Source organism: Falco rusticolus, chromosome 2 (genome assembly GCF_015220075.1).
Source record: "Falco rusticolus isolate bFalRus1 chromosome 2, bFalRus1.pri, whole genome shotgun sequence".
NCBI lineage: Eukaryota > Metazoa > Chordata > Aves > Falconiformes > Falconidae > Falco > Falco rusticolus.
This window is the reverse complement of record NC_051188.1, coordinates 79,569,893-79,583,980: the sequence shown is the minus strand read 5'-3', so window position 1 is coordinate 79,583,980 and position 14,088 is coordinate 79,569,893. Positions and strand designations below refer to the sequence as shown.

General features: G+C 40.5%; 1 protein-coding gene across 2 annotated transcripts; it reads left to right on the top strand.

The window, feature by feature from the left end:
- The first annotated feature begins 77 nt into the window (after nucleotides 1-77).
- On the top strand, nucleotides 78-7,809 carry RSPH1 (radial spoke head component 1). 2 transcript variants are annotated; one of them, XM_037376624.1, is made up of 9 exons: nucleotides 78-160; nucleotides 716-829; nucleotides 951-1,056; nucleotides 2,239-2,329; nucleotides 2,566-2,701; nucleotides 3,004-3,075; nucleotides 5,028-5,226; nucleotides 5,679-5,819; nucleotides 7,654-7,809. In XM_037376624.1, exons 1-9 carry the CDS (start codon nucleotides 110-112, stop codon nucleotides 7,701-7,703), a joined length of 960 nt encoding a protein of 319 aa, XP_037232521.1. In that variant the 5' UTR covers nucleotides 78-109; the 3' UTR covers nucleotides 7,704-7,809. The 2 variants fall into 2 exon arrangements, with proteins under 2 accessions (XP_037232521.1, XP_037232520.1); XM_037376623.1 differs by lacking the exon at nucleotides 78-160 and having other exon boundaries at nucleotides 188-829.
- The last annotated feature ends 6,279 nt before the right edge of the window (nucleotides 7,810-14,088 follow it).

The window sequence follows — 14,088 nt, the reverse complement described above, 5'->3', positions numbered from 1 at the left end:
GGGACAGCAGCGCGCGCCCCGGCGGCTGTTGCCATGGCAGCCACGGCGGCGGCGGACCCCGCCCTCCCCCGCGCGCCTCGGTTGCCGCGGTGACGGCGACGTCGCGGTCATGTCGGACCTGAGCTCGGAGCTGACCGAGGAGGCCGAGGCCGATCTGGGGGTCCGCCGGGGCGGTCTGGGGGGCCGCTGAGCAGCACGGGCGGGGGCGGCCCTGCCCCGTCCCCGCTGGGAGCATCCGCCGCCGAGGGCGAGGGGGGGAGCGGGGCAGGCAGCGGCCCACCGCCACGGGCACCTCGGGCGGCCGGGGGGAGCGCCAGCGGGGAAGGGAAGAGCCAACGTGACCGGCCACGGGGGCTCGGGTACTGTGTGCCGGCCGTGCCCAGCCCGGGGAGCTCCCGGGGCGCTGCTTCCCTGGGCACCAGCCTCTCGCAAGCGGGGCTGTGCCGTTTCGGTTGGGGCCTTCCTGACTTTCTCCAGCGGATGACAAGTCACCCGTACTGCCCAGCGGTGTGTCAGGGCGGGAGGAAAGCCTCTGGGTGCCAGGATCTGGTGAAAATGTCTGCATAAGCAGTACATCTGTTGGCCAGGTGCTCCTGCAGTCTCTGATTCAAGCCACACCGGAGCTTCTTGAGCAAACACCTGTTTCCTCTCTCTAATGAGGTTAGAGTCAGTCAGGTCTAGGCCTCTTAAACAATTTTTTTCCACACTTGATCAGGAGTATGATGGTGAACGCAATTCAGAAGGTGAGCGACATGGACATGGAAAAGCACGTCTCCCCAATGGTGATACATATGATGGAGAATATGAACATGGTCTCAGAAGTGGACAGGTAAGACAATGACAGAAGGCAGCCGTCGTGCTTATGTTTCAGCAGTTCTGTTAGTTTGGGCACTGTACTGAAACAAGAGTGAGAACTGACAAATATTTTATCTATACCCAATACATTTCAGGGGACCTACAGATTTAGAAATGGTGCTTGCTACACTGGAGGATATCTTCAAAACAAAAAGCATGGCCAGGGAACTTTTTTTTATCCAGATGGATCCAAATACGAAGGTAACACACTGAAGAGAGTTCCAAGGATTTCTATAACTGAAATGAGACTTCCCCCCCAACCCCAAATGAAAGGAGATGATAGTGAACTGGAGAATGTATTATTTTAAGAAGATGAATTTGCTATGAAATTGGTTTGTTTGTTTTTTGGTTTTTTTACTGCAAGGTCTAAGAAGTATGTGTTTTACTTGTGGGAATTTATGTTGATTATTGTGCGGAATGTAGTATTTAGTAGCAGTTTATTCTTCTTGTCATGTCCTTGTCTCAAGTAGGGTGTTCCAAGTTCTGAAAAATATTAAATATCTTTTACAAATCAGTGCAATCAGTAGAAGACAGTATAGTTACTTATTTCTGAATAAAGATTAGAACCACAGATGTGTTCAGGATAAAATATTTCAGGACTTTATTAGGTCTATTCTTAAAACATTGTCTACTGATTAGAGCACTTACTCAGGGAGTGGGATGCCTCTGAAGTTTGAAGAAATTGAAAGTCACACTATTTCCCCTCTTCCAGAAGAGTACCTGAAGGATTCTGAATATCAGTTAGGTTTCCATGGACAACATTTCCCTGGAATAGGGAAATTCTAGACAAGAAAGAATATTTGCATTGTGAGGGCTTGAAAAAGAAAGCAACAAGAGCAGCCCAATCGTGCCTTATGGGAGCATATGCATGTGTCATTTAAATTATTTTTTTAATTTCTTTTAAGTTTGAATAGAAAAGTAGTTAAGACACTCAATCTAGCATCCTTTTGAGTATATATTGCTCCTGACAAACAGGAAAGTTTTAGCAAATGTGTGAAACTAAAGTAGTGCCTCTTTTTATTTGAGTGGAAATGTCACATTACCTAATGGCACTGCCATACATGACCAAATTTAAAGACAGGAGCAGGATGTTACATGGCTTCTTGTGTTCATAATGATAATGGAAAGTGATAATGAAGACAGACTGTGATGGACAAAATGAAAGAGTGGTCAAGCAGCTGCATAAATATATGTGGAAAGTGACGGAGAAGGGAAAAAAGAGCAAGGGTTTAGAATAAGGAATGGTGTAAGGAATCACAGTGGTGTCATAGTTTTCTTTTCCTTCCCTAATAATTCACGTATGATAACTTTACAAGCTGACCACTATATCACACAATGAAACAAACCACATCTCACTCTGTTTTTATCGCATTTTTATTAAAGGAGACTGGGTGAATGATCAGAGACACGGCTACGGAAAGTATATGTATGCAAATGGAGACACCTATATTGGAGAATGGTTTAACAACAATAGGTTTGTTTCATTCTTACAGTTATGTTTCAAGTCACCCAATGGCATTAAAATGTAAAGTTTATTCTCAAGGCACAGCTGACTGCAGTAAATCAAGTGCTACTGGATGACCTTGGCAATTTAGTCCAACTTGAGCCATTTCAGCTACTTAAATAATACAGTTTTAATACCTTAAGTATAACACATCCTGAATTCTTAATATTCAGTAATAGAAAGCAAAATTATTATTTTCTCCTTAGGCATGGGCAAGGTACATATGTCTATAAAGACACAGGATCTAAGTATGTTGGTGGTTGGGTAAATGGAAACCAGGAAGGAGAAGCTGAACTTATCCACCTAAACCATAGATTTAAGGGCAAGTTTTTGAATGGAAATGTAAGTGTGCTGAAAAGCTCTCTATTCATCTGAACAGTAAGCATGAAATTGTCTTAATTTGATCTGTTTCCACTTAAAATAAGAAGCTAGGCTCTTGATCTTTTGCAGTATTTCTTGTACCATAAGTGTAACATATGTGTCTGTGTCTGTAGGTCACAATGCCAAGTTTCTCTGCAACTTTGCTTTCAAACTATGCTGTTATTCACTATAGTACGAATTTTGTAGTAAAGTGTATTTTACATTTATATGCTTAGAATTTACTAACTTTATAGTTCTGCTGACTTCTTCCTATCTTTGTGCAGCCTTTAGGTCATGGCAAATATGTCTTTGATATTGGGTGTGAACAGCATGGTGAATACATAGAAGCAGAACAGGTAAAAGAAATAGTGCGAATTATACTGAATATCAGAGAACTCAGTAAATCAAATCTTTTGTTGAGTAATCTATAAAATGCCTTACAGACACTGATGTTAAAGTAGATCTAACCAGTCAAAAAAGGGTAGAAACTCATGCTGCTTAAGAATTAATGAGGTTTCATTTTGCTTTTTTCTTTAGCTTCTCTACTGTGTGAGCTTTGACAAGTACAAGGTGTGATTTTTGCACTACTTGCAAAAGTTTCAAACCACAGAATAATGTAGATGTAATTATATATTTAACCTGTATTCTACTTTGTTCTGAAGACTAGAAAACAATGAAAAGTATTTCTTCTTATATTTCTGGATTGCTTGATGCTATGTGTACAAATGGTAATTTCCAGAAGATTCATGTTTTGGAAATATGTCCCATTGTTGTTCTGGTCCTGTTAGGAGCTTAATAGCCACAGCTCCTAATAACTATAGGGAGCCGCTGTGATCAGAGCCTGCTTTTCCTTCTCCTTTATGCATGAATGTTTTAAAACATTTCTGATTAATATGGTGCAAAACAGCTATAGAAATAAGTAATATATCTTAATGTTATTGTTTTGTTTTCAAGAAAATATGCTAAATTTTAGCTTAGAGTTTGCTACTTCTGTCGTCTGACACATTAGTTCCCATTACACACTCAGTTCTCCAATGCAGCAATTGTTTCTTAAGACAAGGACAAAACCATAATTGAAAAAAATTCCTATCATTAGTGATAGAGATTTGCAAAACATGGGGACTGTTTTGCTTTCTTGGATAAAAGCAAGATATCCTCAAATTGTCAGATTCATATGAGTATCCAAAGCAGTGTGTATCTAGTATCCTCAGTTCAGTTGGGAATTGTTAGATGTGCTGATTTTGGAATATTAGGCCATTGATGTAGGAGTTTAAACATGAACTTAGGAACCCAAGCACTCAGCTTCTGAAAATCGTTACTCTCAGAAACAGTAATTTCTTCTCATGTGAATGCTGTAGTGACTGTGCAAAGCAATGGACAGTGCTTTGTCTCACTAAAGTAAGATTAAATTTTGCCTCTTTGCTTTAATTGAAGTAATTGCAGAACAAGGCCCATTTAAAAAAAATTAAAAGAAAGTAGCTTGCAATACAGGTGATGATTCCATTACTAAGGCTCCTTCATATTTGGATAAAATAAAGCATGATTTTAAAAATAAAATAATAATCTTCAAATTTCAAAAACATACGCTTTGTGCAGAATCTTACTGCTTCCTAGATCCTTTCCAAGGTCTTCCCTAAGCAAAGACTGAGGCAGAAAGAGCTGTTTTGCCACTCTGTTCCTGTGTAACATAGACAGCATAGCATCTACTGGACAGAGCATCAGGTCTTATCCACCTCTGTTATACTGTAGGTAGGCACAGAGGAGGAGATGTAGTTAATAGGCCCCTCACAGCCATTCTGTTTAAGAAAGAGAAAAAAAATTAGCTTAAATAAAACAAGCTGGCAAGCATTGATCATTAGTAATAGTCAACTGACTTCATCAAGGTTCAAAGTGTAGTTCTCTTTCAAAATTTGTGGCTGCTGAAGTTCTTCCACCTGTAAATACTTTAAAAGGCCATGTCATTGCCATTTTGAGGCCAGATAAAGGTTTTAGTACAAAAAACGATCATAGAATCATAGAATCATTTAGGCTGGAAAAGAACACGGAGTCCAACCATTAATCTAGCACTGCCAAGTCCACCACAGAACCATGTCCCCAGGTGGCACATCTACAGGTCTTTTAAAAACCTCCAGGGATGGTGACTCAACAACTTACCTGGGCAGCCTGTTCCAGTGCTTGACAACCCTTTTGGTGAAGAAATTTTTCCTAATATCCAGTTTAAACCTCCCCTGGTGCAACTGGAGGAAATCTTAGTTACTCCCTTAATAGCCTGTAAGATGAGATGTTGGATTTCATGAGTTTCTTCTAGGATAAAGGAGAAGAGGAGGAACCCTCATTACTTGTCACACCAAAATGGAAAGCATCAGAAATTACCAAATTAACTCCTCAAGGGGAAAACACACCTTTTCCCAGAAAAACCTCCTTAGTGGTAGCAGCAGAAGCAGAGGCAGTGGAAGAAAGAGCAGCAGCAGCAGTAACTGAAGAGGAGAAAATGCCAGCAACTACAGGTTTGTTCTGCTAGAACAGCTGGAAACTCCGTGCTTGGACTATCCTCCAAAACTGTGTTCTTCAGGTTTAATATCAAGTGGTATTAGCGTTTTGGGTTTTTTTATCGTTTGTTTGTTTGTTTGTTTTCTTTCCCCTATAATTTACCACATATTGAATGTTAGGAACTTCCAAGTCTGTTCATGAACTGCACAATATATATATATCTGTCTGTTTTATCTCACACAGCATAATGAGATAAAACTGTCATGGGAAGCCTGTAAATCATTTTAGTCTGTATCATGGCTTGTTATACACTTAATTATAAACAGTCACAGAAGATTTTGTGGGATTTCTCATGTGAGTAAAGACTACAGACCTCAGTAGGAGTTATTAGCTACTGCATGAAAACAATGGCTGAGTGCAATTTTGTAAAATTAATTTGCTTTGCCATTTCTAATTTCTTGTATTTCAGTCACTGATGGGTCTGCTGAGGGTAGTGATGATGAGCCTTCCCTTCATGAAGCATCCAGGGAAGTTTTTAGCCCAGTAAAGTATGCAGGAGAGGAAGATGAGGGAAGCAGAGAAGAAGAAAACAAAGATCAGGAGGATCACGGTGAGGAATGGGGCACAGATGCTCATTCTTCAATTAACAATCAGGGTTTGAAATTATGTATTTCAATCAGCTGAAGAGATGCTGCTGCTGAGAGGTCCATTATCAAGGTGAAGAGACCATGGGAACCTAGACCTTTCATGAGGGGGGCAGTCCTCTAAAGATGTAAACTGCTTTTAAGTAGTCAAGTTTATATACTGTAACAGTACAAATGAGAAGTGACAATCCTGTGCAGCATTATCTATGCATGTACAGTTGACAGCACTTGCACAGCTGACTTTATAAGTGATTGCATTTACCAACTTTTTTTTTAATACAAAAATGAGAGAGAAACTGCAAAATTCATGAGGTTTTCAGCAATCCACTTTTCTGTCATGAATGGAATTGTGTATTCTTATTCTCTCAACTGAAGTTAGAAAGCAGGCAAAACAAATCTGAAGAAACAAATTTTAGATGTTGTTATGCATTATGGTTTGAACAGTCTCTGGCTGATTTGTTTCTCCTACAAACCAAAGAGATTTGGAATTCAGATGCTCACATTTTCTTTCAGGCAGTTCAGAAGCTTGTTTTAAATACAAAATTACTAAGAAGCAACAAAAGGTTGTGTCTTTTATTGCTTTGTTTACTCATATTTAGCCTATAGGCCTCCACCCAACTGTGGTGTTTATATTTATTGTTAACTTTTACATATTTGAGGTACGAAAATATAACATAAATTTATCCATTTGTAGTCAGTCCATTTTACAATAAGTCAAAGCAAAGCACTATCCACAGGGATCAGAAAGACTATTAAGACATGTGAAAATGCCTGGAGGTATACACTAAACATTTCGGTCAGCCCTTGGAATTTTTATAGTTTATTTGCTCTCATTTTTTACCCATCACCTCTGAAGGTGCTTTCCTGCTTCAGGACAGACTAGCCAGATAGCTGATTGATCTGCTGTGTAGGACTGACTTCTTAAAAGGTCCCTGTGGGGTTTTTTTTGGGTTTTTTTTTTGGGGTCAGATTCAGCAGAAATCTCAGCAGGTTTCCTGCATACCTCTGCTTTGGATTTGGCAAAAGTTCATTGAGCCTGGTTTGTCTCAAAGTCTCTTGGACTCAAATAACTATTTTGGCTGAACTTGATTCTAGTAAATTTTCTGGCCTACCACAATGAAGCAGTTCTGGTATCCCCATTGTTTTTTGTGGGTTTTTAAATGTTTGTTGTGTTTTTTTAAAGAACAAATGGACCCAAGTATTTGTCAGAGACAGCATAGATGCAGATACCAATGCATGAAAACAGAAATGGGATAAATGTTCTCAAAGTTCCTTCCAGCTCTTTATTTCTAGAATCAAAGAGATGTATAATATCATCCATTATACATTTTTCATCATAGGTCTACATCCTTTATTAATTAGGCAACATATTTTCCTTTTGTCTTTATGTTTAGTAAGATTAAGTTATAGTAAGAGGAAATGATTTGAAGAAAATATGCATACTGTAAAGAGCAGATGTAACAAAATCTGTTTTCATGCAGCCTTATATTCTTTGTCCTATTACTGTCATTTTTTTCCACAGAGGAATTCCATTCTCCTTGTTCCACATTTCTTATGATACTGTCTAAGTAGGAGACATTCTTTGGCTATTCCAGAGTTACATATGGGCCGGCTGGCAGACTGTGTGTACTGAGTCTGTCTGGCAGCTGACAAACAATGTATGACAATGAAATTCAAGTATTGGCAGTGAAAGGCAGTAGGGAAGAAGGACTGAGGTAGACAGAATAGTCCTAGAATTATGTTTCCAGTATTTTATAATAAAATGCATCCCTACACCCTGTCTTTCCTTTGCCTCCGTAGGAACTACTGGTTTAGAGGATAAGGAAGATGAATCAAAGGAAGCAGAGTAATTGGACAGAACTAAAGACAAAGAGCCAAGAGTAAGCCTTTTATTATGGTAAACCTGCATTAGTTTTGTTCATAAAAGGCTGAGTTAAGATGCTTTGAATAAACATTTCTGTCACTGTTCTGTCTGGAATATATATCTCTGCAACTTTTATGATCTCAAGCGTGTGCAGTATCACGTGTATGTGTGTGTGTGTTGCAGCTCAGTCACATGTTTCTTATTTACCATATAGCCTTCCTGAAGTTGTTCAGAGGAGACTCTCTACTGATCAGGGTGAGGAAGCAGATCTGTAACAAATTTACAGGCCTGGAGCATGAGGTAGAGAGGTGCCAGCAGGTAGAATTTGCTTTTGAAGCAAAATAACTGGTTTTGGCCCGGTAGGGGTAAGAGATGTTGTACTGATATTGCTGAAACAGATAAGGAAACGAGCCACATTAAATAAATAGAGTTTATTATTCCTTCTGTGCAATTTTTCTCCTATCAAAAATGTCATAGTGAGAAAATTCCTATGCAGTCTTTCCCCTCCTATCTTACATGTCATTTTGTTCACAGTTTCTTATCACACTGGTGTGACTTCAGTGAACATTTTTAGAGGTGGTTATCTTTTCCTCTTTTTGCTTGCTTTGGCAAACTACTGCATTTCTGTTATTGCTGTAGCTAGATCAAAGCATACTTGGCTTGCTAATGTTGGGGGCTTTGTCTTTTTATAAACAACTAAAAATGATTAGTTTACTTGCTAGTTTTAATATATTATATTGTAAATTTGAGAAATACCTGGACAACGTATTTCTCAACTCATTGCCTTTTTAAAGTAATCTTCAGGTCAAGCTGAATTAATTCTTGGATGATTTAGATTACCTTTTCCCCTGCAGCACTGTACTGTTTATTAGTACGTGAGTGACCTCCAGTGGTATACCTGTAAAAAAATGCATCCTGTCTGGAGTACAATCAAGGAAAAAGGTCTGGAAGTCTCTAATGTATTACAAAGTGCTCCCTTAGAAATTGGCTTACCACCAGTGCTTTAGTTGGAGGAGACATTTCACTGTATTTTCCAGAAATACCTTAAGGATAATTTGGAAACTAGTTAATAGTAGTTCCTTCATTCCTATCTTGGAGAGGAAGGACCCCCTGCCAAAACTTATTGCACAAAGGTGTGTTAAGCCCCTCTCATCCTTCTGCCTCTTAACTCTTCAGTAATGAAGAAAGACAGTTTAGTACAAGATACTATGAAGAAAATTAACTCCATCCCAGCCAAAACCAGCACAGTATCCCAAAAGGTGATATTCCTTGAAAGGGTCTTTGGTGACATGCCTTGTTCAGCCTGTAAGCCCAGCAAAAAGGTTATCTGTAATCTGCTTCTGTAAGAGACATAAGAAGACATGACTAGACTCTGTAAAGTCATGCAGCGCTCACAACCCTGCACCAACTCACATTCCTGTGCTAACTCTTCACCCAGCAGAGTCCTTCACAGGCTTGGGGTCCCAAAGCTGTAGCCACATTGGCACAGTGCTGTGTCTGAGCTAACAGACACCATTAGCACTTAAGGTGAAAAACATCAATGTTGCTCTGTGCTGAGAGCATCTCTCCAGGTGTGGCATGGACACAGGTCTTTGCATGAAGTGCTGCTGAGCCATGTGGGCAAATGAAGCAAGGAACTACAGCGCAGATGCAGGTGTCTCTGCATTTCAGTCCTGCAGAAGAACACAGAGAACTGCAGAATCTGAAGCTTTATTGTGTACATGAGGTGGGAAACAAAGCCATAAAAGAGGTTTACACCTTATTTTTCTGCTCAGAATACACAGCTTGGTTCCATTCCTGAAGGTGAGCAAATGTTGGTGAGTCATTTGTCAACCCACACAATCACAGAGGTTTTCACCGGCAGAGGTATATCCACAATTTACTCTTAAGAGGCTTTTAAGTAGCACAGTTACTGTCATGTACTGGAGCAGTTTCTGAACCATCCTCAAGTACAGTGATTTTAAACTAAACATCACAGCGTTTAGTAAATTAGCAACTTTCTGACCCAAGTTCTGTGGGACCACAAAACCCTATTTCTTGAGTACATCTAGCTTGGTATTTTTTATAAAAATTGATGCTTGGGCAAGATTTTTTTGAATACATTTGTTTTAGATAATAGGTTACATTGCACATGGCATTTTTCCAATCTGTGTATTATTTATTCAGCTTTCTAGCCCACAGTTGGCAAGAGAAACCTGGCAGAACACCTGGGAAATGATATCTTAGGATCAGACAAATTTAGGGACAATTGAGCTTTAAAAGACAGAAATAAGGCCATTATATTTTAAATGTGTTCTGTCAAAATTGGATTAATCAATTTTCATAAACAGATTTGCAATAGAAATTCCTGTTGTGAATTAGAAAGCATACATGTATTAGTAGCATCTCTCTCTGCTCCTCATTCCTAGGCCCAAGCAGCATCAGAATACTGAAATGCTACAAGTTTAGGTCCTGGTTTTCAAAACACTTAATTACGCAAGTGGTTCCATTAAGGAGGCACTTTCAGGTGGATTGTGTTGAATGCTTTTAACAATATGGGTTTGGTTTTGTTCTTTGCATCTGTAGAGGTAGGTGACACTGCCTCCTGGGTATCCTCACTGAGAACCCAGGAAGCTCAGGGAGATCCTATTTGGAAGCTTTGCACAGTTTTTCTCCAAGTTTTTCTTCTAACTGGGTGTTAGAATCAAGACACCTGAAGTGTTCTCCAGACACTGTGATCTCCACAAAAAAATGGACCGCAAACCCCAATGATTCACTAAATCCTTCATGTTCCCCATAGTACAATCTTTCATTTGTTCAAAGCTTTTGTGCTTTTCTAAAGTTTGAAGAGTAATGAACATTTTAATTTTTAATCACCCTTTAAAGAAAGCACTAAAAGGTCAAGACCAGACTCACACATTCTTCTAAACTCACAATAAACAGCTGCATACAGTCTTTTTAAAAATTTCCTTTTGTTTCAGAGCACTGCAATAACAAACCTCTCAGGAGACAGACAAAAATCTACTCGACTGCTTTAATCTCTGCCTGATGATTTAAAATTGTGTAAAGTGAATAGAAATAACTATGCTTCTGAGTCAGCAGAATTGCACATTTGCCTTGCACCAACTTCAATGCTGACACAAGGAAAAAGATTTAGAAAAATAAGGAACAAAACAGCCATAGGATTTTTTTTAATCTTGCTTTTCAGAAGAATGGGATCCAAGTCTCTATCCAAGCAGTTCTGCCTAAAAGTAGTCACAAATGGAGATTTCAATGTTACTATCCTTCCAAAGCGTATGGAAGGAGCATTCTTGTTCAAAAAAATGCTGCTCCTCCTCCCCATCCCTCAATCACACCGAATCTTATTTAGTCATGTAAATCTGAAGTTGTATTTTCCCACAAGGTGTCACCATATATTAACTTCACTGTAGGTCTTTACCAAAAGAATTTATATTTTCAGTTTTTAAGATATAAAAAACCCATTCAGATTCTCTAGGTAGTACTAGAAACATTTATTAAAGTACATAATTTTATAATGAAATAGATACCATTAAAGAAAATTGCAATGGAGTAAAGCAACAGCTATTTTTTGAAGTCACAAAAAATCAAGAAAATAATTTCCTATTTCTTTTGCTTACTAGAAAAACAACTTTGAAGCTTCCAAGGGAATTTTCTTCATTTCACCCATGTTCAGTGATCAGTTTCGTATTATGAACGCACCACATCAGTAATTCTCTCTCTTTCCTAAGCGTTGGATTTTGCAAGTAATAACCCTTGTATGTTAAAGGTACAATTTCAGCTCTGATCTTCTAAAGTGTTCTTTAGAGGTGAATCTGTGCTCGCATGGGGTCCCAGGAAAGCCAAATGCAGGGTCCTTGTGAATAAAAGAGCTTGCCCTTGCCCTTTCAATATTAAGGCTGAGGTACGGTTTGAATGACTTCATATTTCTGTTACCTGTTGTTTCTGTTCAATTGATTTGGACAGTAGAAGCAGAGAAGTCTTTATAAGTTACAGACAGTATTTTGCGACTAAGCATTTGTCCTCACCTGCTTAGCACTGTGGTGTCTGGATTAGAAACCATCATAAGACAAACATTTAAATCCCCCAAACGCTCTTTCCCACATGCTCTGAAGTTTAATTAATTGCATTCACTGCAGTAAAATTCATTGGAACACATCTTTATTGGGGTGGGGGAAAGCGTAGTGTGATTTTGGTCCAAGCATCTTAGCAATCTGCCTGTTAAGTATATTTATTTTGCAAATAGTGTTGTTCATGCTCTTTGGACATTTGATTAGATGCCAAGATAGGGTGAATTGGTTGCATCCTTCCTCCATGCCTTGGTCCTTTCCTGTAAGAAAGACCCTACCAGACAGAGAGGCACTTTGCCCAGCTGTGTCCTTCTCTTCTCTTGGCACTGCCTCTAGAGCAGCCTGCATGCACTAGTTTGAGATAGGAACTTGATGCATAATAACAGGATTGCAGTGCCATAAACTGGATTTTAGTAACCTGATTTCTGCATAGCAAAAGGATTGAAAAGCAATGAGAAGTATTTCGTTGCTGTGTTGTACACAGTGGCAGCAGCATAGGAAAGCTGTTCAAAGAAAGGAGATGATGCTGTTCTTGCAGGTTACTTTTCACAACAGACCCATCCTGACAAGAATTCTGATGTCATTGGGTGAAAGAAGAGATATAATTTGGTATTTTATTTTGGTGTTTTAAAATAAGGCCCAGATTCTTAACCCAAACTGGTATTTGTGGCACAATCTAGGATTAATTTATAAAATAATTACAGAAAAAAATTGCCTACAATTTTTTTTCTATATTTCTAATATTCCACATTATATGTAAAAAGGTAGAGGAAAGTTTCTCATTAAAGCACTTGAAAATTTATGTCACTAATTCTTTAAAAATGACCAATCTTTTAAGTGGCTTTGAAGACTCCTGTTCCTGAAGGGAGTTTCCTTTTTCTCTTCCTTGTCAGTGCCAACTCCATACCGCACAGGCAGGTACGTTGTGTAACAAGGAGAGCACAGGTCTCACCTGCCTCTGGCTCCATCCCCAGGCAGGCAGTGTGCCACCATGCCCTGCTCTCATGGAGTATCATTTGAGCAGCAGGCATTTTCCCTTCCCGTGTAAACCTGGAGCATCATTGTCACTCCCACCCATCCTTATTTTCATCTGGGGTTTTGTTTCACTTGAACCAGCCTCTGTGCCTGGGCCACCAAGGTCGAGACCTCCCCTTATGCATTGCACACACACGTGCCCCACTGGAGAAGAAAGGCAATCTCAACGACTTGCCTGTGTTTCTTCTTACACAGAAAGGAGGGATCAGACCCAATGCTGGAGGAACATAAAAAGCCGAAAGCAGGTAGGCTGAAGCCTGGGACACAGCCTGCAAAAGCTGTCTCAGAAGGTGGCTTTTCAGAGGTGAGGGACAATGGTAGCATGGACCATATCAAGTACAGCGGCTACCAGATGTTAAAACAGAGCCAGGTCTCTATCCAGAGGCTTTATCCCTAGCAAAAGCTCAACCCAGAAAGACACACCAACACTTACACAATCCTGGTGCCACACAACCCCAGGCCCTGGTCAGAGCTGGGACCATCTCTCACATGCAGGTTTCAGTCTGGAGTGACAGCTTCTCAGATGACACCTGTCCTGTGGCTTGAAATTGCTTGATGAAATCAGAGCAAATCACACCAAAAGCATCAGCTTTCATAGAGAGGAAAGCCCCATGGGTGCACTGTGAGGTGGGAGCTGACTTCTCTGTGGACATTGAGCTTGAACCTCCTGGGAGTGACTGGAGGTGTCAGGTGCCAGGGCCAGGTCCTCGCCCCATGCCACCCTCATTGCTCCACTGTCCCCATTTGCCCCTCCCTTCCCACTTGGACAGGTTCCTTGGTGAGGAAGCAGTGCCCAAAGGGGCTGCTTTTCACCCACAGAAGGTTGGGCTTGCCCCTGCATCTGGGGCTGAGCCCAACCTAAGGGAGCAGGCGGTGTGATGGGAGACCCTTGCTGGCTGCTGTTAGCTTGGCTGATTGCAAGGCAGAGATCTTGCTCCCTCCCTCATCACCTTGCTCTTCCCCTGCATGCTCATTTTCTTGTATCATAAGGCCTTTTCTCAGCTAGACCTCTGACTCGCAGCCCTCCCTGAAGACCACAGAGGAGACTTGCCCACTGCCTTTGGGGCTCAGTGCAAAATTGTCCCTCACCACACCTGCCCCTCTCAGCTGACACGTGTGTGCTGGGGCAAGCTGTGGAGAAGTAACCAAGCCACAGCCTTCTCAGTGCTGTAGCAGCATCCTTCTCCCCCAGAGCAAGAAGAGGCTGTGATGACACCTGGGGGTTTTGTCTTTTTTCCAGTGCTGCATCTGTAGCCACCCATCTCATGC

Bases quoted from the DNA above. Each gene is read 5' to 3' on its own strand.
- RSPH1 (XM_037376623.1), top strand. From the start codon at position 656: ATGAGGTTAGAGTCAGTCAGGTCTAGGCCTCTTAAACAATTTTTTTCC. The intron at 2,330-2,565 runs GTTTGTTTCATT...TTTTCTCCTTAG, and splicing joins GAATGGTTTAACAACAATAG to GCATGGGCAAGGTACATATG. The intron at 3,076-5,027 runs GTAAAAGAAATA...AGTTTCTTCTAG, and splicing joins AATACATAGAAGCAGAACAG to GATAAAGGAGAAGAGGAGGA.